At 39.9% G+C, this 25305-nt stretch overlaps 1 protein-coding gene and 2 long non-coding RNA genes across 4 annotated transcripts; 1 reads left to right on the top strand and 2 right to left on the bottom strand.

The window, feature by feature from the left end:
* Positions 1–9183: 9183 nt before the first annotated feature.
* On the bottom strand, positions 9184–13289 carry LOC129770990 (uncharacterized). Of its 2 annotated transcripts, XR_008742252.1 has the most exons (5): positions 12608–13289; positions 12438–12550; positions 12087–12380; positions 11008–12025; positions 9184–9634 (listed from the first exon to the last, which is right to left on the bottom strand). It is a non-coding gene; the product is annotated as an uncharacterized LOC129770990 (long non-coding RNA). The 2 variants fall into 2 exon arrangements; XR_008742251.1 differs by lacking the exon at positions 9184–9634 and having other exon boundaries at positions 9937–12025.
* A 710-nt stretch (positions 13290–13999) lies between these two features.
* On the bottom strand, positions 14000–15176 carry LOC129770989 (uncharacterized). Its single transcript, XR_008742250.1, has 2 exons — positions 14642–15176; positions 14000–14580 (listed from the first exon to the last, which is right to left on the bottom strand). It is a non-coding gene; the product is annotated as an uncharacterized LOC129770989 (long non-coding RNA).
* A 1740-nt stretch (positions 15177–16916) lies between these two features.
* LOC129766585 (uncharacterized) lies at positions 16917–18239 on the top strand. Its single transcript, XM_055767159.1, has one exon. It carries the CDS (start codon positions 16917–16919, stop codon positions 18237–18239), a length of 1323 nt encoding a protein of 440 aa, XP_055623134.1.
* Positions 18240–25305: the final 7066 nt, after the last annotated feature.

Below are 25305 nucleotides of genomic sequence, written 5' to 3'. Positions count from 1 at the left end.
GCGCACTTCAAGCTCAAAAGAAACGTGTTCCTGCTACCACTTTCCGACGTCGTCCTCCATCACTTTGGTGGGACAGGGAGTGTTCAAAGGTCTACCTTGAAAAATCATCCGCTTTCAAAAAATTCAGGAAAACTGGATTAGTGGAATGGTTTCGAAAGTACCAAGCTCTAGAAGCCAAACTAAAAGGTCTGATTAGAACGAAAAAGCGTGGATATTGGCGGAAATTCGTCAATGGTTTGTCAAGGGAGACCGCTATGAGTACTCTTTGGAATACGGCTAGGAGAATGCGTGGCTGGAACCATACCAATGAAAGTGAGGAATACTCTGACCGTTGGATTTTCAAATTTGCAAGGAAGGTTTGTCCCGATTCAGTTCCTGCACAAAGCGTCGTACGCGATAATCCGCTCCAATGCGATTATGAGAATTTTTCGATGGTAGAATTCTCAATTGCCCTCCTCTCATGTAACAATTCAGCTCCGGGGTCGGACAAGATTAAATTCAACTTGTTGAAGAATCTTCCCGACTTGGCAAAACAGCGTTTGCTGAACTTGTTCAACAAGTTTCTGGAGCTGAATATTGTCCCGCATGACTGGAGACAAGTGAGAGTGATAGCCATACGAAAACCCAAAACCCGGCTTGCGATCATAACTCGTATAGGCCGATTGCAATGTTATCCTGTATTCGCAAATTGTTAGAGAAAATGATTCTACTTCGTTTGGACAAGTGGGTCGAAACGAACAATTTGCTGTCAAATACGCAGTTTGGCTTCCGTCGAGGTAAAGGGACGAATGATTGTCTCGCGCTGCTATCTTCTGAAATCCAAATCGCATTTGCTCGCAAAGAACAAATGGCTTCCGTTTTTCTCGATATCAAAGGGGCATTTGATTCAATTTCCATGGAAATTCTCTCAGAGAAGCTTCATAATCGTGGACTTTCACCAATTCTGAATAATTTCCTGTACAATTTACTGTCAGAAAAGCACATGAATTTCTCTCATGGCAACTCAAAATCTTCTCGTTACAGTTTTATAGGCCTACCACAAGGCTCCTGCCTAAGCCCCCTCTTGTACAGTTTTTACGTCAATGATATGGATGATTGTCTAACTAGAGACTGCACGCTGAGACAACTTGCAGACGATGGAGTTATTTCCATCACGGGTACTAATCCCGTCGTTCTGCAAAAGTCGTTGCAAGATACCCTGAACAATCTGTTCACGTGGGCCCTCAAGCTGGGTATCGAATTCTCTACGGAGAAAACTGAAATGGTCGTTTTTTCTAGGAAGCACGAACCCGCCCAATTCCAGCTTTACCTATCCGGCAAAACACTCTATGTTTGTCAAATACCTGGGTGTATATTTTGATTCTAAATGTACCTGGGGAAGACACATTGCGTATTTGAAACAGAAATGCCAGCAAAGAATCAATTTTCTCCAAACAATAACCGTAACATGGTGGGGTGCCCATCCAGGAGACCTCATTCAGTTGTACAAAACAACGATATTATCAGTGTTAGAATATGGCAGTTTTTGCTTCCGATCAGCTGCCAGGATTCATATTCTCAAGCTGGAGAGAATACAATATCGTTGCTTGCGTATAGCCATGGGGTGTTTGCATTCGACACATACGATGAGTCTCGAAGTTTTGACAGGAGTACCCCCGCTTACTCTTCGGTTCACAGAATTATCCTACAGATTTCTCATCCGTTGCAAGATCATGAATCCATTGGTGATTGATAACTTCGAAAATCTACTACAACTGACTCCTCAGTCAAGTTTTATGTCTTTATACCATGAGTACCTTACCCACGACGTGCACCCTTCACCAGGCATCTCCAACCAAGTTTGCTTCCCATACTTTTGCAATTCCTCTGTCATTTTTGATCTGTCCATGCGACAAAAAATCCATGGAATACCAGATCACCTACGCTTCAATGTTATTCCGTCGATATTTTCGGAAAAATATGGGAAAGTTGGATCTGATAAAATGTTCTTTACTGACGGTTCATACATAAACGGGTCCACTGGCTTCGGCATCTTCAATGAAAATTCCAGTGCCTCTTTTAAACTCAAAGATCCTTGTTCCGTGTATGTCGCAGAAATGGGTGCGATATACTATGCTCTAGGGATCATTGAAACACTGCCCATCGACCATTATTTTATTTTTTCAGACAGTCTCAGCTCAATAGAGGCAATCCGCTCAATGAAAGTTGATAAACGCTCATCTTATTTCCTAACAAGAATAAGACATCTATTGAGTGTTTTGGTCGAAAAATTATTCAAGATTACCTTAGCATGGGTTCCCTCTCATTGCTCGATTCCGGGGAATGAGAAAGCGGACTCGCTAGCTAAGGTGGGCACTTCAGAAGGCACACTTTTGACGTAGGACTACGTCTACGTCTACGCGTTATATACTTGTTACTTTTTGATCCAAAAACTTGTTTCAATAGTCTTAAAATTGCTTTAAAACAGGCTATTGAAATCACCAATCGGTATATAAGCGAGCGGCGCTCCGAAATCCACTCAGTTCTAAATGAACAGCGATTGGAGCATGTTGTCGCTGTTGCGGTGAAGCTCTTTATTTATCATGAAAGCGCGGATGAACGGTGTCACCAAGAGCCTGTTTGTGCACCCTAGGCCAGAAGGGAATCTATCAGGAGGAGAGTGATGCCACAAACGGTTCCCTGGGAAGACATCGCTACACACACATACACGCGCGGCTATTAACAGGTGGTTATCGAGTTGGCATTAACCACTGGTGGGCTTCCAGTATCGAGGAAAATGTGGAAATATCTAATCGAATCGAAGGATCGACACATACACGCGCAGAACTCTTTCCGTTAGGATGCCATTCAGCATCGATAAAGTTCCGGAAAGATCTAATCATTGCTGGAAAATAATCTGCCAGTTCCTTTGGGAATTTTCAAAATATATTCATGTGAAAGAGTTTAATTGAATGTTTTCTATCCATGTAACACTGTGACCAAATATGTTTCAATCAAGTGCTATTAACAGGTGGTTATCGAGTTGGCATTAACCACTGGTGGGCTTCCAGTATCGAGGAAAATGTGGAAATATCTAATCGTTACTGAAAATAATCTGCCAGTTCCTTTGGGAATTTTCAAAATATATTCATGTGAAAGAGTTTAATTGAATGTTTTCTATTCATGTAACACTGTGACCAAATACATTTGGTTTTGTGGTTTTTCAATCAATCGCAATTAACAGGATAGCTTCAGAAGATTATTCTTCCCCATCAGTAGGATATTTCCGTATCCAATATTGTATGCGCCCGCAATCGATTATTGCTCAGTCGCCGAAAGTTCCGAGCTCAGAGAGTTCATTCCCCTCTAGTTTGCCTTCCAAATTGCCATCGTAAACCACACCTTCTCTCGATTCAATCACACACAAAAAGCATACTTAAGCGATATTCTGGTGGTGAGACACATTCATTTTTCGTGAGGACATCGACAAGACAACATCGTTGCCTAACGTGCTGGAGGAGGTGGACGGCGAAGGATCGACACATACACGCGCAGAACTCTTTCCGTTAGGATGCCATTCAGCATCGAGAAAGTTCCGGAAAGATCTAATCATTGCTGGAAAATAATCTGCCAGTTCCTTTGGGAATTTTCAAAATATATTCATGTGAAAGAGTTTAATTGAATGTTTTCTATCCATGTAACACTGTGACCAAATATGTTTCAATCAAGTGCTATTAACAGGTGGTTATCGAGTTGGCATTAACCACTGGTGGGCTTCCAGTATCGAGGAAAATGTGGAAATAACTAATCGTTACTGAAAATAATCTGCCAGTTCCTCTGGGAATTTTCAAAATATATTCATGTGAAAGAGTTTAATTGAATGTTTTCTATCCATGTAACACTGTGACCAAATACATTTGGGTTTGTGGTTTTTCAATCAATCGCAATTAACAGGATAGCTTCAGAAGATTATTCTTCCCCATCAGTAGGATATTTCCGTATCCAATATTGTATGCGCCCGCAATCGATTATTGCTCAGTCGCCGAAAGTTCCGAGCTCAGAGAGTTCATTCCCCTCTAGTTTGCCTTCCAAATTGCCATTGTAAACCACACCTTCTCTCGATTCAATCACACACAAAAAGCATACTTAAGCGATATTCTGGTGGTGAGACACATTCATTTTTCGTGAGGACATCGACAAGACAACATCGTTGCCTAACGTGCTGGAGGAGGTGGACGGCGAAGGATCGACACATACACGCGCAGAACTCTTTCCGTTAGGATGCCATTCAGCATCGAGAAAGTTCCGGAAAGATCTAATCATTGCTGGAAAATAATCTGCCAGTTCCTTTGGGAATTTTCAAAATATATTCATGTGAAAGAGTTTAATTGAATGTTTTCTATCCATGTTACACTGTGACCAAATATGTTTCAACCAAGTGCTATTAACAGGTGGTTATCGAGTTGGCATTAACCACTGGTGGGCTTCCAGTATCGAGGAAAATGTGGAAATATCTAATCGTTACTGAAAATAATCTGCCAGTTCCTCTGGGAATTTTCAAAATATATTCATGTGAAAGAGTTTAATTGAATGTTTTCTATCCATGTAACACTGTGACCAAATACATTTGGTTTTGTGGTTTTTCAATCAATCGCAATTAACAGGATAGCTTCAGAAGATTATTCTTCCCCATCAGTAGGATATTTCCGTATCCAATATTGTATGCGCCCGCAATCGATTATTGCTCAGTCGCCGAAAGTTCCGAGCTCAGAGAGTCCATTCCCCTCTAGTTTGCCTTCCAAATTGCCATCGTAAACCACACCTTCTCTCGATTCAATCACACACAAAAAGCATACTTAAGCGATATTCTGGTGGTGAGACACATTCATTTTTCGTGAGGACATCGACAAGACAACATCGTTGCCTAACGTGCTGGAGGAGGTGGACGGCGAAGGATCGACACATACACGCGCAGAACTCTTTCCGTTCGGATGCCATTCAGCATCGAGAAAGTTCCGGAAAGATCTAATCATTGCTGGAAAATAATCTGCCAGTTCCTTTGGGAATTTTCAAAATATATTCATGTGAAAGAGTTTAATTGAATGTTTTCTATCCATGTAACACTGTGACCAAATACATTTGGTTTTGGGGTTTTTCAATCAATCGCAATCAACAGGATAGCTTCTGAAGATTATTCTTCCCCATCAGTAGGATATTTCCGTATCCAATATTGGATGCATAAAACCTTGTGCCTCCAACGTAACGCTCTCGTTTTCGAAGTTCTCCAAATATTCATTCATTCAGAATGAATTCAGATTCAACTTCATACAAATGATCTCTAAATCAACGATAGTCCTACGTCACCCTTGCGGTTATACCATAGATATAACCCACTTCCTGTTTTTGAAAGGCAAATTGCCTATAATGAATTTTTTCACATTCCTCGTCAGGACACACTCGTTAGTTGGCAGCGCATGTGGAGTGAAGATGAGTTCGGTCGTTGGTTACACACGATTATCCCTAAGGTCTCGACGAGTGCATGGTTCAAGGGATTGAATGTAGGTCGTGATTTCATTCGCGTGATATCTCGGCTTATGTCCAATCAATACAACCTAAACGCGCATCTCTATCGCATTGGGCTCGCAGCAAACAATCTTTGTGATTGTGGCGATGGCTACCACGACATCGAGCATGTTGTCTGGTCGTGTATCCGGTTCCATGCTGCTCGCTCTCAGCTCTCTAGAGCACTGAGAGCACAAGGCAGACAATCGGATATCCCCGTCCGGGATATCTTAGGTAGCCGGGATCCTGATCTTCTGCTTCATCTATACCTGTTCCTCAGAAACGCCGATGTCTACGTTTAATGATGTTTCCTTCGTTGTGTCCCCGTTTCATATCCGTCCTATCCAATCGATAAACTTTTACTTAGTCGCGGCAATACATACACACACTCTTTACAGATGCACGGGCCGAAGGTTGTGCAGTCCACTGATCATTCAACAAGAGCCAAAAGTTGTACCGCTCATGACAACTCTACACGAGATGATGATTGCGCCGGCTAGTGACCATTCTATCTTGGATTCCTCGAGTCGAGAAAGACGCACCACGCTAGATATGGGGTACAGACTAGGGGGGCGTTGCTGATTAATGGTCAGCTGCATCCCAATAGGAAGTATCCCGTATCAGGCACACGTACAGAGCATCGAAGACTGCAACATACCAATTATGAGAACACTTGTAATACTAACCTCGAGCCAACCGCGAGTAATCGGTTACATATTACTAACATAGTTGTAAGACAAAAATTGTCAAAATATTAGACTCCCGGCCCCGTCAGGCTAACGCCACATGTGCCTTAATAAAAAATATATTTTGGAAAAAAAAAAAAAAAAAAAAAGAACCGAATGACGATTGGGCAACTAAATAGGACGCTGAACGCATGTGTTCAAGCGATAAGAGCGCGCATGATTCATGGCGCTAGAAACATGTAGAAACAGAATGCTATGCGAAGAGAAGCATAGCAACTATCAATAAACAAACCCAAGTGGGCTGTGTTTGAGTTAGCTTGGGCGAACGGTAATACGTTCGATTGGTCTAGGTCCTCTTTCTACGGTACACACAGATACCGGCAGGAAAGATGGAAACAAGAATGAAAATGTTTGTAGATAAGACCCTAGACGAGAGCACTCAATATGGGCCACCCAAGAGGTGATAAAAATGTATGTTTAGGTCTCGTCTTCTTATGACGCATGAGTAGGCATAGAAAAGGCTGGGAAAAATCCCACGCTGAGAACAGGGAGCAGATAACCACGTGGTTGGTTATCTGAATGAGTAGGAAAGGCAGATTGATTCTCTCTCTTTAGCTAGGCTTAGAAATGTATTATAAGCTCTAAGTTTTGTAGAATTAAATTAGTTCAAGTGTGTAATCGAAGAAATAAAGTTCGTTCAACGAAAAAGGGTTTTCGGTTTCGCTAAGTGTCTCAGTAGTGCAGCGTTTTTTGTTCGGGTTACACTTTCACGTGTTCTTGTCGCCGCGGTGCCATTTGGCTTTCAGTGAACGCTTATTCAGCGAAACCAGTGAGCAGCAGCAGCAGCAATATTTTCCGCCTTCGTGCGTGTGCATTTCTCGCGCTGTTCAGGGAATTGACGTCAGAAAGTGATTGAATAGTGCCTTATGTGAAGACAAATCAAGCTGAAAAATAAGCAAGGATAGTGACTGACAAAAAGGAAGAGGGTAAAAACAAGTGGTCATCGTCTCTAGAGGTTAACGTGGCAATATACCACCGGAGCAACTCACGCCAGCGATCGGGTCAGCATATGGTAAGCCGAATTCCCCTTTTTTACCACATTAACAGGTGCGTGAAAGAAGTCTTGCTTGAAGCAAGCTTCTAGGGAAATAATTCTCTAGAATAACAATGGCCTTAGCGAATTCGGTAAAAATTGTATAAAAAAACAAGCCATCCATAATGAGACTATCAAACAAAAAAGTCGAAAATGATTCTATTTTCAATTATGTGTACGACAGTATAAAAACAATTATATTTTATTTCCATCATTTGTAGATATTAAATCTGATGTTCGAAAATGGCCGCGGAGGAAAAATACGTTCGCATAAATCAGTGCAACGACGACTCTTATGATTCTTCGGATCATGAATCCGACCAGCAGAAGATTGGAAGATTCGTTCGTGCCCATTCATTCTATGAGGACGAAAATGAAGAGCCTCACTGCGATTTTGGAACTGACCATTATGATGTCACCGTGGACCTCGATCAGGAGAATAAAATGCTGAAACGGCAGTTAGCCGAATTGCAGAAGGCTATCGACATGATTTCATCAAGGCGCATGGATCACCAAGAAGATAATGCAGGAATCGATCCCGCTGAGGATAGTTGGAGGAGTTACCGCACGACGCCGTCGTCTCTGCCAGGAGGAAATGGGCCAAGGAGCAGGTTGGATCAAATAAAAACCATTCCCCAAAAACGTGCCTGCGAATAAAATGTGGGAGGAGTGGATAAAATTTATTGAGAACTTCGAGATAGGTGCGTCTCTATCGAATACAAACGACACCGTGCCCCGGTCACAGCTTCTTTATTTGTATATGGGCGATGATTTGCAAAGCATTTTTCGAGCAGCGAAACTCCGACCGAATCTCTACGATAGCCAGTGCTATATAGTTTCCATCAAGAACGTCGAACATCACTTACGCTCCATGACGGATACCGCTGCGGAGCATGAAGCCTTTTCATGTATGCAGCAATATAAGGGAGAGTCCGTGATAAGCTTCCACGCTAGACTTATAGTAAAAATGCGATTATGCCAATACTGTACCAGCGATGAAGAACGTTTTGTCCGTACTCAGCTATTAAAAGGAATGCTGAATCACGAGTTGGCACGTGCTGCCAGGACATACGGTCACGATATCAAACTAATCGTGCAGGCTGCAACACGGGACGAGGCATATCAGAGAGAAACATCACAAGCGACTAGGATGGAGGATGATTCAATCAATGAAGTGCGGGACCGCATACCCAGGACTATAAAACGCGAGCGTAGATGCGAGTCTGGTGAGTCTAATAATAAACAATTGCGCCAAGAGAAGCATCGTCCCATTAGCCGTCAAGAACTGTGCTCAAGATGCAACAAATGGATGCATCGAAACCGTCCTAACCCGGCACTGCAGCTTCAGTGTCACACTTGCGGTAGATTCGGCCTTTTGCTGTAGCTTGCAAAACTAGTCGCGTGAATTCAGTACAACGTCGTGAAATATCGCTGGAACCTAAACCAGAGGAAGGAGAAAGGGAGATAAAGTGAATTTGTTCTGAATTTTGTTACATACAATAAATATGTTCTTGTTAAAAGACTGTTTATTCTTCTCATTCCCGAATAGCTCATTTCCCTCGAGGAAGTGCTAATCGATTGTTGTCCGGGATCGTTCAATCCTATCAGGTTTCTAATTGATTCAGGGGCCGAAGTCAATGTTGTTGGAGGTAGTGTTTAGCGGAGATCAAAAAGGTAATATGAATCAGAGTTGGTCAGTCTACTCGAGAATTCATAAAAAAAATTAAAAAAATTATCTACTCACAACGAATTTATTGACACCAATAGTTTTTCGGATATGCAGAAGCTTCCTTTTTATTCTTAGTTTCATTTTTGAGGAATTCCGTTCGACAAGCAGTGCCTCTTCTGGTCGTTCCTTCCCTTAGAAAAATCCTCGGTCGAAAACTACTAAATACATTTGGTAATGCAAAATTAGTAGAATGTACAAATTTTTTGTACATATTGTCAACAAACCCGCATCCCTACCAGAGATTAGTATATTTTACTCGATAACATTAGTAAGCTTGGATATTGACATATCTGAAAATTGGTGAGAAAAGCGCGTATTAACCATTTTCATTGTTTCCATAAGGCAATACGGAGGTATAATAAGGATATAATTCTGATACGTGCATTTTCGGCGAGAAAATGTAGCCGATATTGTGCTTCCGAATCATGGTTCTGCTTGACATATGTGTTTATTAGTACGGTCGAAAATGACTATAGATTGGTAGTATTTACCAAAAAATTCGTTATATTTACTAATTATTTCTCTCAGTGTTGGGCTATGAATTATCCATCTTGTTCGTCCTCTTTTGTTTGTCCTCCGTCTACTCTGCAAAAAAATAAATAAAATAAAAATCATTTGAGGAAACGTCTAGCGGGTGACAATATACAAATAGAATTTACACTGCGGCTGAAAACTACATTGAATATAAAGGCTGATTTAGACGATGCCAGTCAGCGCTCTAGTTGATGTATCCAGTGAATAGAGAACAGACACTCTGTTCAAGTTAGAGGTCAATTACTTGTTCGATACTGGTACAAGTAACTTGAACAGAGTGTCTGTTCTCTGTTCACTGGATACTTCAACTAGAGCGCTGACTGGCATCGTCTAAGCGTGGAAACACACTAGACGGCTCTCCCGCGCGATTCTCGCAATGACAAGTCGCAGCAGGAGCTCGATGAAAAACACATTCAGCGGCTTTCGACGGCTTCACTAGCGGCCATTATCATATTTTTATAGACGGATGCAAGACGAGTCTATGGTACAAGGTACAACTGTTTGGACAGTAAGCGGATTAGAGGGGAGGTATATAAAGACAGAATGGTGGAAAACGGAAGAGGGATGTTTACCTGAGCGAGAGGGAGAAAGAAGTTGATCGCACACGTCTGAAATATTGCATTTCTCGATAATTTGGGTAGTATTCGAGAATCCGCAGCTACATGACCGCAGAGTGATTTTCACGTATTGGCTCACCGATAGTACATTAACTATTACCTTGCTTCATGTGCACCGCATAAACACTAATACTATCACAAAACCGTTGCGGCGCATCATCTCCATCGAGCCACCGCAGAGAATGAGGAACCTTACAACAGTGACTTTAGAACCGGCCGTACCCGCTCCGCCTTGTGTGTTTTATCTCATTCACATTCCATTATCGAGGCCCCGCGGCGGTCTGTCATTGCAAAATCCGCGCGGGGAAGCCGTCCAGTGTGTTCTTACGCTAAATCAGCCTTAACTTAGAGATACGTCACGGCCAAGATGCTAAACTATAGGTGTTTCGTTCTTGACACTTTCATTTGAGTCGTGAGACGAGTAGCGAGACGTAAGGTGGCCGTACACTGTTTGCCCGGAGGTCAAATATTTGTTATTTTTTGACAGATAAGGTTTGATTTGATATTTGTACAAACACTATTTTGTTTGCCACTCTTCAATTTTCAACAGTAGTAAACAATATCAAACACCGAACATGGAAAAAATCAACTGAAATATTCTAGGTAACCTAACCATGTATCGACAGGTTCGAAGAACAGACTGAAAAAATATTTTAGGCATCCAATAATTGAATATTTGCTTGTCGTGTTTTGTGTAGAATATATTTGATCAGTACACGTTGACCAAATTTTATCTGTCAAAAAGAGTCAAGTATTTGGCTTCGGTCAAACAGTGTATCAGCACCCGTAGCTTTCTGAATTATTTACTTTTTGTTTGGTTGTGTGGTTATGGTTTCATATCAACTGGCTGAGGAAAACAACTGAAAGAAGAAATAAACAAATATATATTCGTGAAAAATAGTGTACTATAGCTGCAATAAGGTATTTATATTATATATTATTCAATATTTTTGGGGGACCGTGATGATTTGATGAGCTTGTGGGTGTAATAAAAGTGCTATAAGTCTAAGAAATCTGTTGTCCAACTCCACCACAGATAATCGTTCATCTCACGGTTCTCTATCATGCCAAAATTATATTGTGAATATTTTATTTACTTCAGATGCCGTATTATTGTGCAGTAAAAGGATGTGGAAACAAGGTTCTCATAACGAAAAATAACCCGGACATTGTTTACCACACTTTTCTCCGAGATGGAGATAAAAATCAAGGTATATGCTCACGTCATTACCATAGACGCAGTTACGATGGCCGACATCAAATGCGCCATGAACTTAATGGTACGAGGAAATATAGGATGTTGAATTCCAAAGTTAAACCTTTTTTTCTGCCTTATATGTATCAGCCATTCCATGTCTAACCGATATAGTGGTTCTCCGATTTTCGTGGAAAGTGGTAGATTTGTTCTTCATTGTAAAATATTAGACCCGTCTTTTCTTGTTTTTTTTATTAGGGCTGTGTGGTATACGTTGCAAATCGTGAATATTGTCACCGGATTAAGGGCATTGTAGTGATGTAGAACGTTGAACTTTTGACTAGTCTGAAATCGATCCACCGCCGCAACAATAAGAAATTTCTCACCGTGCAATTTTTCGAAATGACTGGTATACTCATCGGCAGTGCGGAAATACTCTCGGCATACAAAGCAGCAGCGCAAAGAGGGGTCCAAATTGTGTTTCAGCATACGTTCCACCGCAGTCACATAACGAATTTCCGATAGAAGTCGATTCGCCACTACCATCTCTTTAATTTCCTTCAAAACTTTGTCGTTTTGTAAAATTGCATCCAGCATACGCAGGAATTTGTGTTGATTTTTGGAAGTCAACTATGAAAAATCAACAAATATAATCATTCTTTAGGGGAATAAATATATCAAACCGACCCACCAGCGTGATTGTTCTGTTCGTGCTGCTCCAGTAGGTTTCGCAACCGCTCCATGTTGAATTTAAAATGATTTGGTCAATTACCATTGTCATGCTGTTGGATTGGCTCATTACGTGTTATCAAATCGTGGTTCATCAGCACCCAGCCCAACTCGTCCATTTTGACACGAGTGTTGCGGCGTAGTTTTATCTCTTCGAAAAGTTTCTTGCGTAGTTTCCGTTTGATGATGCCTCCGTCCTTGATCAGATTGTGCCGATAAATTCGTACCACGTACGATTCTATTTCATGCTTTTGCCCTGATGATAAAACAAAAAAAAATAACACTTTTTTAAATGCTCAATAAAACCACGTACGATTAAAACGCTGCATGATTGGAAATAAAAGCATTGATTGCGCGGCTAGAAGGTAAAATATACTCAAAACATCCTTCTGCACTGTTTTTAATTCGACCGCTGATTGTAGATATCTGAAAAAGTAGAAGCAATTATGAGAAATTGTTATACGAAAAAATCCAAAAAATTACCTATCTACAGTAAAGCGCGAGCAGCTATTTTGCCAACGAATGCATTTGTCACCAAAAGATATGATTTCTCGCGTAAAGGCCCATTTATACGTTGCTAGTAGCTGGCTTCACAATGAGCAGCTACTGACCCGGTGAACTCGCTTGACAAATGGTTGACTCGCCTTGTCCGTTCACACAATGTGAGCTGCTGGCAAGAAACTAGATACTACGGCACAGGTTTTCCAGAGATGCCAGGCGGTTTTTCAAATGTCCATCAAATCGTCAGAAACAGCAATCAGATCCGAATTTGTCAGATGATTGATCCGAAATCGACTTCTTTATTGGCAGTTTTCGTCTTAGATTTTCAGTTGAATTTATCATTACACAATTTTATCGCTAAACACACACTGGCCGTGTTTAAAAATACTTTGTGCTGAATTTCTTTGAACTGAAGGTACTATCCGGAAAAAGCAGAAAGAAAAAAGGATTCGGTCCAGGAATTGGATGCAAAAAAAAGGAGCAACAAATACAATATTGAAGTAACTCTACGATGATGATCCCCGAGAGTACAGAGCAGTGTTGAGAATAACACCTGAAAAAGTGAAAAAACTGTTGGATTTAATTGCTCCACAAATACAACGCAAGATACACTCATGAGGGATGCTATACCTACATAAGTGAAACTAGAAATGTTGTACCTTTCTTCTGGAATATCGTTCAGATTATTGTCGATATTTTTTTAGAATCTCGAAAGCATCCATAGCTAAAATAATTCCGAAAGTATGTAGTGCTACAAATGGCAGTCTAAAAGATTTTTCAAATTTTGAATTATTTCGCCTTGACAGCAGCTTCGTGTACCAATTTGTGAAATGAAAATGATAGTAGATTTGCAGGAGGAATGAATACGCCTCAAAAACTAAAATAATGAATGAAAATCTACTTTTTTAAATGGAATATGTATTCTGTTTTTTAGAACAATACTTTTTTTGGAAGTTGTGAGTGAATTTCGAATGAAAATTGTGCCCGATAATGATTTTATATTTAGAATCCCAAGAAAACTATCTCAAAAAGAAAACGTGCCCCACCAGCGTGCAAAACAAAATAAAATGAGTAAAAAAACTTTTTAAGTTAAACGGTTTATTTGTGATTAAACATAATAATGTACTAAAAGCTAGAGAAAATAATTAGGCAAGTTGCAGTTAGTAGTTATCACACCTCTCCTTCATTAGTCTAGGGCATTGATAAGACTAAAATAAAATAGTGGGACATATGATGAAATCACTAATTGTGGATAATGAAAATGAATGGATTTTATAATTTAAAAAGTTTTTGTTTACTCATTTTATTTTCTAGTTTTTAGTACATTATCTGTTTCATTAGAATATTTCTCTACAATAAAGGCATTGTACTGTATTCTATCAGTCAAAAAATTTCATTTGATACCGATATTGAGTAGATTGCAGAAAATACATAGTGTGTTCTCCAAGTCAAGTTCGTTGGTTTGATACACATATCTCAATCAACCTTTTTTTTTGAGATGATATGGAATCAGCGATTTTGAGCGGAGGCCAAATTGGATTTTTCAAGATAAGCAGTTTTAAAATGACAGCAGTTCCTATCCGGTCAGTTCCTATTGGTCAAATTTCTATTACTGTGGGACAATCCTACAGACATACATACATACATACGAACAGTTCAAGCTAAATAAAACCGTTTAATAAAGTATATTGCTATTTTGTGATTGCGGCCATCTTGGATTTTAATTTTTCATGATCTACTGTGATCTACTATTCAAGCCCTTTCATTTGATACCCATATTAATGGTGTTTTGACATAATATGTAGTCCGCCATTTGGTAGAATTTTGATGGATTTGCATTTTTCATAAATAACCGTGTTCTGCTAGTCAATCCCTTTCATTTGATACCCATTGTTACGGGGGTTTCGGAGGTTCTATTCAGCACGCGTTTTTATCAATGTATAGCGAGCTCAAAGCTGTATTTATTAAGAGAAACAATAATTAAACAAGAACTTTACATTATTAGGTTTTACCTACATTTGATCTCCTCGTTTTAAATTCAAAGCACGACAGGATGATTCAATTATTTAACAATTTGGGAATTCAACTTTATTTTGGGTTCTATCTCTACTCCTTTTTTGTGATTAGCAAAGAATGTGTGGTACGAGAGAAGTTTTCAGAATGACAGTGATGACAGCTAGCTGTCAATGATTGTCTGGGTGCGTCATGGAGTGGCACCGTCCGGATGCGCAGGTTCAGATCAAGTCATCAGTGGCGTAGTTTGCTTCCCCCCAACACCCATATTAATGAAGTTTTGGGAAACTATGTAGTCCGCCATTTAGTAGTGGCAGCCATCTTGGATTTGCATTTTTCTTAAATAACTGTATTCTGCTAGTCAAGCCCTTTCATTTGATACCCATATTGATGGGGTTTTGGAAAACCCACATTGATGAGGTTTTGAGGAAGAAAGGGATCCGCCATTTTGTAGCGGCCTCTATCTTGGATTTACAAGATAATGAAATACGCAGTTTTGTAATGACTACAGAGATAAAGGTGTGTTCCAAATTTCAGATCAATCGGTCAACAAGAAGGGGGTCAAATTTCTACTAATGTGGGACATGTTACAAACATACAAACAGATTACAGGGCAAGCTAAATAAAACCGTTTAATAACAACGATTCCGCTTAGAAACTATGAGGGTTTTATTTGTTTTTTCAATAATTTTCAAGTCTATAATAATCTTCGCATATTTTCAAATATCTTAAAAATAGAGACATGTAAAGACAATGTAAAGATTTGGCATCCCTGATTCGAGCGCTAAATTCTGTTTTTGACGTTTTGAGGGATGCGAGTGCGAGTAAATTCAAAAAAATTTGAAGTAGCTCGCACGCCGAATCACACATGACACTAACTGGCATGATGTGTTCACACGGTGTGAGTAGCTGTACTGCAGTAACTGACTAGACCGACTCGTATGCTTACTCGCACCGTCTGAACCCGGCTTAACTTTTGAAAAGGTCCTAAGTAACAAATGTAAACAAATCGAGTTAATTGATGCACACGATTAGCTTTCAATCATTGAACGCATTGCGAAAACAACCGTTCAAGTATCTATCCTTTTCACCTTTTTATCACCGATAAAAAATATGTCCAATGTACAGATTCTAATTTTAAGCACTTAACTGTTACTTCGGACGCCACTTTCCTCTGAAGCTCGATACGTCCGAAGTAACAAAGCAATGAAAACAAAACGAAGTCGCACTTTGGACATTTTGAGTTTGTGTTATTTTCGGGTGTAGATATCGTTTTTAATGCAGTTCTACGAGTGATAACAATAAAGATCTGCTTTTAGCACGAAGTGCAAGTGTTTGAATCGTTGTTCAGTAGTTATTTTCAAATTTTCATTGTGCAACGTAATTCGTCCAATATACAAAGCCGTCAGTCAAAACGTCCAATGTAACATTTTTCGCTCGGAGGCTTCAATTTCAAACTAAAATCACATTACAACAGTCACGATTGGTTTTTCAAAGTTATTATTGGCTGCTAGTGGTAAAAGTAGTGATAAAGATCGATTCATTTTGAAACAATTCGCGGAACAATGTTCCGGTCTACGCGCCTTGCTTCATACCTCTTCATACAAATCACTCGTCGAAAACTACACTGACCCAAAAAATTGGTATATATGACGAATTTTTTGGTAAATATTACCAATGATTAGTAAATTTTGCAATACGAATTATTCGTACATATTACACAAAAACAATGGTAAACAAATGTCAAACCTGCCAGTATGACCCACTATAAGCGGTTGGTTTAACATATACCCTAAACATATATGTAATTTGTTCAACACGGGGCCATTTGTCAGTCCAAAGTCGGTTCAATTGTATTTTGATCGGGTATAGAATCGTAATATCTTCTTTTCAATTGTAGTGAAAACAAATATTTTTTTTAAATTTATTGTAATTGTTGTATCTGAATAAAATATCTGGGAACACGGGAAGTAAAAATGGAAAAGGAAAAATAAAGAAGTTACTAGAGTGAACAATTGAATGCGCGTTTCATTGGTTAAATCCGATTCCATCCGGAAAATACGAATACAACATTTGGCGACAGAGGTTGGAAACAACAGAAAAGTGTTTCGATACGGGTTTTGATTGAATTCGTGCGGGAGAAACGTGGAAAAAAACATTCTGCATATATTCCCGTGAAAAAACGGGGAAGCCATAAAAATAGCAAGCGGAACAAATAAAACGGAACGAAGAAAAAGTGCGCGAAGCGGACTACAAATTGTCCGTCGGAAGAAGTATTATGGAACCAGTAAATTCAGGCTTACCGAGGTTTGATCCGAGCGACACCTCCACCGTTTCAAACCGATGGAAGAAGTGGAAGCGGTGTTTTGAGATATTCTTGGAGGTAAACAATGTTACCATAGCAGAGCGAAAACGTTCATATTTACTACACTACGCCGGCAGCGACGTGCAAGATATTTATTTCAATCTGAAAGGAGAAGATGAGATACAAGTTCCGAACGGGTCGGATATTTACAAAGAAGCAATTAAACTACTGGACGATTACTTTTTGCCGCTGAAATGTTTACCAAGAGAGCGACATATTTTTAGAAATCTGGAACAAGCGGCGGATGAATCAATCGAGAAATTTGTACTACGCTTACGTGAACAAGGAAATTTGTGCGAGTATGGAGAGTGGCTAGAAGAAAACATCAAGGAGCAAATTTTCGAGCGAGGACACTCTGACGAATTGAGAGCCAAGATTTTAACGAAAGGTAACATGACGCTTGCACAGACAGTAGAGATGGGTCGTTCACTTGAGACCATCGCTAAGCATCGACGAAATCTACAGAAGCATGAAGAGGTAAATCGCATTTCTAGCTCGAGGGAATGTTATCGGTGTGGCCGCCAGGGCCATTACGCAAACGACGAAGACTGTCCGGCACGTGACAAGAAGTGTGAAAAATGTAATCTACTGGGACATTTTAAACGATGTTGCAAAACTAAGCCGAAAAATTCACGCAAGAACAAAGAAGGTGGAAAGAAAAAAGTACGTCAAATCGTGAGCGATAATTCAGACACTGAGGAAGAGGAATGTCGAGATTCAACATCTGAAGATGGAAATAACGTCAACTTTGTGTTTGCAACCAATCCGGACCAAAATGAAATGGTTAAATGTAAGATCGGAGGAGTAAAATTGAATTGGACGATCGATTCCGGAGCAGGAGTTAACGTTATTAGCAGTGAAACATGGAAGTACCTGAAGGATCATGAAGTGAAGGTTCATTACCATACCGGTCATGTTTCGAAAACATTATTAGCTTACGGGAATAATAAACTATCGGTAAAAGGGATGTTTGTTGCAGAAATTGCCACCAAGAAGTCATCGATAAGAGACAAGGTGTATGTCGTCCGCGAAGGCGGCAATAACTTACTGGGACGGAAGACTGCAATGGAACTGGGTATCCTTAAAATAGACACATCTATTTGTGCGGTTCAGTCGAGTGAAGAAAAGATCGGGAAGGTGAAGGATGTCCTCGTCACCGTGCAGGTGGACCCAACAGTCAAACCACACAAAGTCGTGTTCCGATTCCTCTGCAACCGAAAGTTGAGAGAGAAATAGAGAAGTTATTGAAGCAGGATATAATTGAACCAGCGCCACGAGATTCGCCGTGGATATCTCGTCTGGTAGTTCGACCAAAATCCGGCACCATAGACGAAGTTCGCTTGTGTGTTGATATGCGTGAGGCGAACAAAGCGATTATTCCACAGCATCACCCATTACCCACATTTGATGACATAATTCCACATTTGAACAATTGCAAAATTTTCTCTAAGATCGATCTTAACAAGGCGTTTCATCAGATTGAACTTGCAGAGGAGTCCCGTGCAATAACAACGTTCGCTTCACACAACGGGTACTACAGGTACAAACGCCTCACTTTCGGCATGAATTGTGCGTCGGAGGTGTTCCAAAATGTGATTGAGCGAGTTCTAGCCGGAATACCCGGAGTGAAAGTCTTTATAGATGACATTCTGGTGTACGGTAAAAATCAAGATCAGCATGACAAAGTTCTTTCCATGGTCTTGAATCGCTTGAAGGAGTATGGAATTACGATAAATGAACGAAAATGTGAATTTGGACGAACCCAAGTAACGTTTATGGGACATAATCTGAATGGAAAAGGAATTAGCCCATCGGAGGAAAAGGTCGACTCCATTCGTCGATTTCGCAATCCTGAGAATGTAGAAGAAGTGCGCAGCTTTCTCGGATTAGTGAATTACCTAGGTAAATTCATTCCGAATCTTTCTACGTTGACCGCGCCGTTGAGAGAGCTGCTTCACAAAAATATACGGTTCAAATGGTGCAATAAACACACTGAGGCATTCGAAAAAGTGAAGAAGGAGCTGGCAGACCCGAGGAACCTGGGTTATTATTCGCCGTATGATGAAACAATTCTGATAGCCGACGCAAGTCCTGTAGGACTGGGAGCAGTTTTGCTTCAGATTAAGGAAGGAAAGAAAAGACCAGTGTGCTACATCAGTAAAGGATTGTCATCGGCGGAAAGAGGCTACGCTCAAAACGAAAGAGAGGCCTTAGCGCTAGTTTGGGTGGTGGAGAGATTGGAGCCATACCTCCGTGGATTAACATTTAAGTTAGTAACCGATCACGAACCTTTGAAAATAATTTTCAATTCAAAGCGGAAGCAGTGCTCGAGGATTGAGCGGTGGGCCCTAAGACTGCAATCATTCCGTTTTCAAATTGTCCATATTCCAGGGAAAGCCAATATTGCGGATCCTCTATCAAGACTTCAGAAATTTCGAGAATGTACTACATATGATGGAAAGGGAGAATCTCAACTACTTGCTGTGTTGGAAATATCAAGGCCGGTGGCGCTTTCGTTGAACGAAATCATTAAGGAAACGGTGAAGGACGTACAATTAACTGCAGTAAAGGAAGCGCTTCGTATTGACAGATGGAGTGAGGATCTGAAGAAATATCATCCTTTTCGTGAGGAATTGAGTGAAATGAACGGAATAATAATTCGAAGTGATCGAATAGTGGTGCCAGTCAATCTCCGACAGCGTGTGCTGAACCTTGCACACATAGGACATCCGGGAATCGAAAGGACAAAACAACGCCTCCGCAGCAAAGTGTGGTGGCCGAACGTAGACAAGGACGCAGAAAAGATGGTAAAATCTTGTCTGGATTGCCAGTTGGTGACAGGAACAATAACACCAGAACCTATGAATATTCGCGAACTTCCTCAACAGCCATGGTACGTGTTGGCAATGGACATATTAGGCCCGCTGCCATCCGGCGACTCGATCCTCGTTTTGATTGATTTGTACAGTCGCTTCCGTATCATAGATGTACTTCGATCAACAACAACTGATGATATATTAAATCGACTGGGCCATACATTCATGAGAATGGGAATTCCAGCAGTATTGATTACCGACAACGCTCGTAACTTCACCAGTCAGAAGATGGAAGATTTTTGTAAAGTTCATGGCATCCAGCTTAAGCATACTACTCCATATTGGCCACAGGCCAATGGAGAGGTAGAGAGACAAAATCGCACCATTCTGAAGACATTGAGAATATCTGCGCTAAATGGAACTGACTGGAAAAGGAATTTGGAGGAGGCAAACTATGTGTATTCCCTAACAAGACATCCGGCAACTGGACGCTCACCAGCAGAAATTGCGTTGGGCAGAAGATTCCGAGATTGGATTCCACAGATTCCGGAATTAATTCACGAGGATGAAGAGATCAGAGACTGTGACAAAATTTATAAGAGCAACTCTAAGAAATATTTCGACTCTCATCATAAAACGAACAAGGTGGATCTTCAACATCAAGATATAGTTCTAATGCGTAACCTGTTACCACAAAATAAACTTTCGCCAATGTTTCACGCTAATCCTGCTAAAGTGATTGAAAGGCAGGGTAACAGTGTGTTGGTGGAAACAGGAGATGGTAGAAAATATCGCAGGAATTCCGCTCATCTCAAGAAACTACAACAAAGCCAGGATAGTTTCGCTGGCCAGCAACATACAACCGTTGAGGAATCCGATGTCGCTGAGAGTAACGTGGATTGGGGCACCCCATTTCCATCATCGCATCAGACTTCCAGCACACCTATCGTCAACGATGAGAGGTCACAACGTGAAGGCACACTAGAGAGACCGAGGCGGGAGGCTAGACGTCCTCTGCGGTACGATGACTTTGAACTAGAGTGAAATAATTCGAACATAAACCACTAATTGACAGAAAGAGAAATATGTTGTATCTGAATAAAATATCTGGGAACACGGGAAGTAAAAATGGAAAAGGAAAAATAAAGAAGTTACTAGAGTGAACCAAGCCCCGGGCAAGGGGATATGATCCGCGAGTCAAGATGTGCTACAAATTTAGCTGTCATTGCCAAACCTATCAAATTACTCGGCGAACTCAAGGCAAATCTATGGAACAAGGTGCGCCCATTCGCTAACTAAAAAAATAATTGTTTTTTGAAAAAAAAATTTATGTGAAATGTAATGATCATGATGATCACAAGGGTCTGAATGATAATATAAAACGTAGAACCCTAGGTTGATCACTTGAAATGTAGTATTATATTATAATGTAAACCAACTTAAGAAATTGAAAGAATTTAAGTGAAATAAAAGGGTTTGAATGAATTCTGCATTATTAGCTTGATTATTAGCAATGAGTATTTCATAAAGTATCAGTATATTCCACAAATTGTGCTCAATCGTCTTAATTTACTTTTGTGTATTTTTTAAATGGCTGCAGAAAACCACTTCACGTTTTGACCCACCTGGTAGTATGTTAAGTGTCTTGTTTTACACCAGCTTGAGAGTTTGGCAGTTCTCGCGAGTGACAGTGGTCGCAAATTGCATTTGCGACCCGGACATGTTTGACGCTGTCAAATCCTATGTGCTAGTATACGGATGCCCTCAGGCTGGAGTGAACAATTGAATGCGCGTTTCATTGGTTAAATCCGATTCCATCCGGAAAATACGAATACAACAGTAATCAATAAAAATTATAAATAATTATTTCTATATAAACAAAAAAATGGAACTCGAGGAAGAATCGGTCGATTTGATCCGTCAGGTCAGCTAGTGTGTTTGCATCACCGACTGCTCGTATCAACACTGTCCCCCGATTTTCAGCAGCCACTGTTCCGTTACTACACTGAGAGAAATAATTAGTAAATATAACGAATTTTTTGGTAAATACTACTAATCTATAGTCATTTTCGACCGTACTAATAAACACATATGTCAAGCAGAACCATGATTCGGAAGCCCAATATCGGCTACATTTTCTCGCCGAAAATTCACGTATCAGAATTATATCCTTATTATACCTCCGTATTGCCTTATGGGAACAATGAAAATGGTTAATACGCGCTTTTCTCACCCGTTTTCAGATATGACAATATCCAAGCTTACTAATGTTATCGAGTAAAATATACTAATCTCTGGTAGGGATGCGGGTTTGTTGACAATATGTACAAAAAATTTGTACAATCTACTAATTTTGCATTACCAAATGTATTTAGTAGTTTTCGACCGAGGATTTTTCTAAGGGTACTATTGCTACCGGCATTATTATACACCCTAACCAAGAGCGCTTGTATCACAGATGCCGGGGCTGTGATCGCAGGTTTTTTGAAGTAGCCTATGCTGCTGATAGAACAGTGGATGAACCGGGTATTTGTTGCTGATGCTGCTTCTGTAACACAGCCGTACATCGGGAGATTTTCCGTGGTGGTACCGCAGGAGCAGACAGAAGTTCTGGTAGTTTTTTTGTTCCAGTTATTCCATTATTCGCAAGTTGTTTTCCGTGTTATACACGACTTGACTGGAAAAGATAAACAAACGCCCTAACATGTGTCAGTCGTATGCTTACACAATTTTCTCTCAAGGAGGACGCATTAGAATATGGTACCACACTTGTATCAGTATTATCGGCTCCTCTTTCAGTCCCGCTGATACTGCATTTGGCATATTCGTATCAGATGGATCATGATGTACTTGAGCCTCATGTTGTGGTAAATTGGCGGATCCTGGAAATGCAAAGCCACTGCTACCGCATCATCGGTAATTTCTGTGTGGACAGATACATGGATAGTTAGTAAAAAGTTATATAAAACAAGTAACGAATATCCTACTTGAGGCTACGACGAGTTTGTCGTAAAACATAACCGGAATGATCGGATCGGACTGCTCCCGTAAAAACTTCTTTAGTACCGTGGCTACACACTCCGGTAAGTAGCAGCTCTGATCGATGTTGATTGGATTTTCGTTGAGTGAGTCACGCAGTTTGTTAACCTCGTCGTAGTTCGGCGGCGTCGTTCGATACAGCTTGTACAGATCCAGGTTCAAGTAACACATCGCAAAGACCTGCTGACTACGGTTGGTCAACTCTACCGTCCGACTCATGTATCAGCCCCCGTAAGTACTGCTAACACTTATCACATTTAACCAGCTTGGAAAAAGAATAGTCCACCAAATCATGCGGGTGTCTATCGGCCAAGTTATCACCATCTTCGCCGGTCAATCCTAGCACGATACCTCCACCTCCACTAGTGGTTCGCAAAGTACCACCACTGTGAATCGGTTTCTCTGCGCTATGCGCGATTAGGTGAACCATATGTGATAACCTACAATACAGCAACGAAATGAAATAATAAGCCATCAAACAAACGTTGATGTGCAATGTTTAAAAATTATTCAAAAGAACTTACCTTTATTGTTGTTATCAGCACGGAAAAATTGAATTTATGACAGGTAGTTTTTCGCGGTTGCCAGGGATGACAATTGTCAAAGCTACCGATAACGCACAGTAAAATATACCAATTGTTGATAGGGATGTGTATTGCTTCTGACATTTATTTTACTAACGGTCGGTAATATTTACAGAAAATTTGTACATTCTACTAATGTTTGGCTTACCAAAGATTTGGTAGCCTATTTTAGTAATCTGTTTTCTGGGTGTAGGTAGTGCGGACCAAGATGGTGGAGTTAACAGGTGGCTCGTAATTTACACTATTTTGAAAAGACGTATGAGGAATGGCAAGACGAAAAGTTTGGATTTGTTTATGTTATTACTTACGTTGGTATGGTTACATTTGATTTCGTCGAAGGCTAAGACAAGACCAGACAACTGGCTTCTTACTCTTCTTCGTCGTCCAAAAACGAAGCCATGACATGAAGATGCCAGAGCTGCCAAATATTATAAAATATCGGATTTTTCAAATTTCTATTTTAATGAATCGTAACATTTGGTTGGTGCGAATTCAATGATTATTGCATATTTTCAAATAGACAATCTCAAAAATATGCTTTAAAAGGATAAAATAAGTCTTTTAAATACCCATATCTATAATATAATCGTTTCCAAAACAAATTTGGGATTTTTTTTAGCAAATAAATCTAATCTGACAACCGTTACAGCGTTATGCAGATTCTCATTGTCTGAACCAAAACATTCTATCTTATTATATGAGCAGGAATACAACCAAAACAACGTTAGGAAGCCATTTTATTCATACAAAACGTAATTCAAAAATAAAAATGAAGTGTAAAGCCTTAAATTGTGAGCGAAGGACGGATACTCATCCTGAGTATAAATTTTATCGGTTCCCTCAAGACAAAAATATTCGGAAAGAATGGATTCGATTTTGCGTGAACAGTGAATTAGAAGTTCCATTCTTTGAAATCAAATCAAGCACAAGAATATGTAGCGTAAGTATTAAAAACTAATTCTAAAACATATCCTAATGCTAGTATATATACAGGCTCATTTTGTTGATGGGAAATACAATGAAAATGGAGTTACGAAAATTCCGACCTTAGCTGCATCCGCGAATGAGGAATGGGAAGAGATACAAAGTATTGAGAACAATTATGATTTGGTTGACGTATATGAAGGAGATAAACAACTACAGGAAGAAATATTTCGTTTGAAACATCAAATTTATATATATAAATTTTTCAATTCAATCAAAATATAGTAACAAAATAATTAAGTAAAACGTGTATACAATTCCTTCACATTTCCTCTAAACTAAGTATCGTAATATCAATTAAATTCATTTTTTTTCTAAATTCAATACAAACCCAACGTAATTTATTTTTATTGGCAACACTGGAAAAATCGACTTTGTTTACAAAATTTATCGAAATCGACCAATCAGAAATCAGAACGACTGACAGAAATTTGGTCCGTATCTGACAGAAATTTGGTCCGTAAAAGACCCCCTATTGTCTGATCTTATCTTAGGTCGAAGGTATTTGAAGCAGTATAATAAATAAACAGTTGTCGTTGAAAATAGTAACCTAGTAACCTTTATGCATATGCTTCCGCCAGCTGGCTCGTCTAATGTGATTCAGGGAGTGCTTTGATCGTGGTACCGCCACTGACGCATAATTTGTAGCTTTGTTTTGACGTAGGACTACGTCTTTCATTTCAATACCGGGGTGTAAAATCAAAGTTTCGAAACCGAAAGCGTTACGCCGGAGACCGAGATTTTGAGCGTTAATAGCTCCTAAAAAAATGAACGAAATGGTATGATAAACACTTCATTCGAAAGATAAAATGTCTACGCGTTATATACTTGTTACTTTTTGATCCAAAAACTTGTTTCAATAGTCTTAAAATCGTTCTC

This window comes from Toxorhynchites rutilus, chromosome 2, assembly GCF_029784135.1.
Source record: "Toxorhynchites rutilus septentrionalis strain SRP chromosome 2, ASM2978413v1, whole genome shotgun sequence".
Taxonomy (NCBI): Eukaryota; Metazoa; Arthropoda; class Insecta; order Diptera; family Culicidae; genus Toxorhynchites; species Toxorhynchites rutilus.
Note: the sequence above shows the minus strand (reverse complement) of the source record. Positions and strands in the feature narration are given on the sequence as shown.

What these genes read in the sequence shown, in the direction of transcription:
- LOC129766585 (XM_055767159.1), top strand. Translation starts at nt 16,917, where the DNA reads ATGGAACCAGTAAATTCAGGCTTACCGAGGTTTGATCCGAGCGACACC.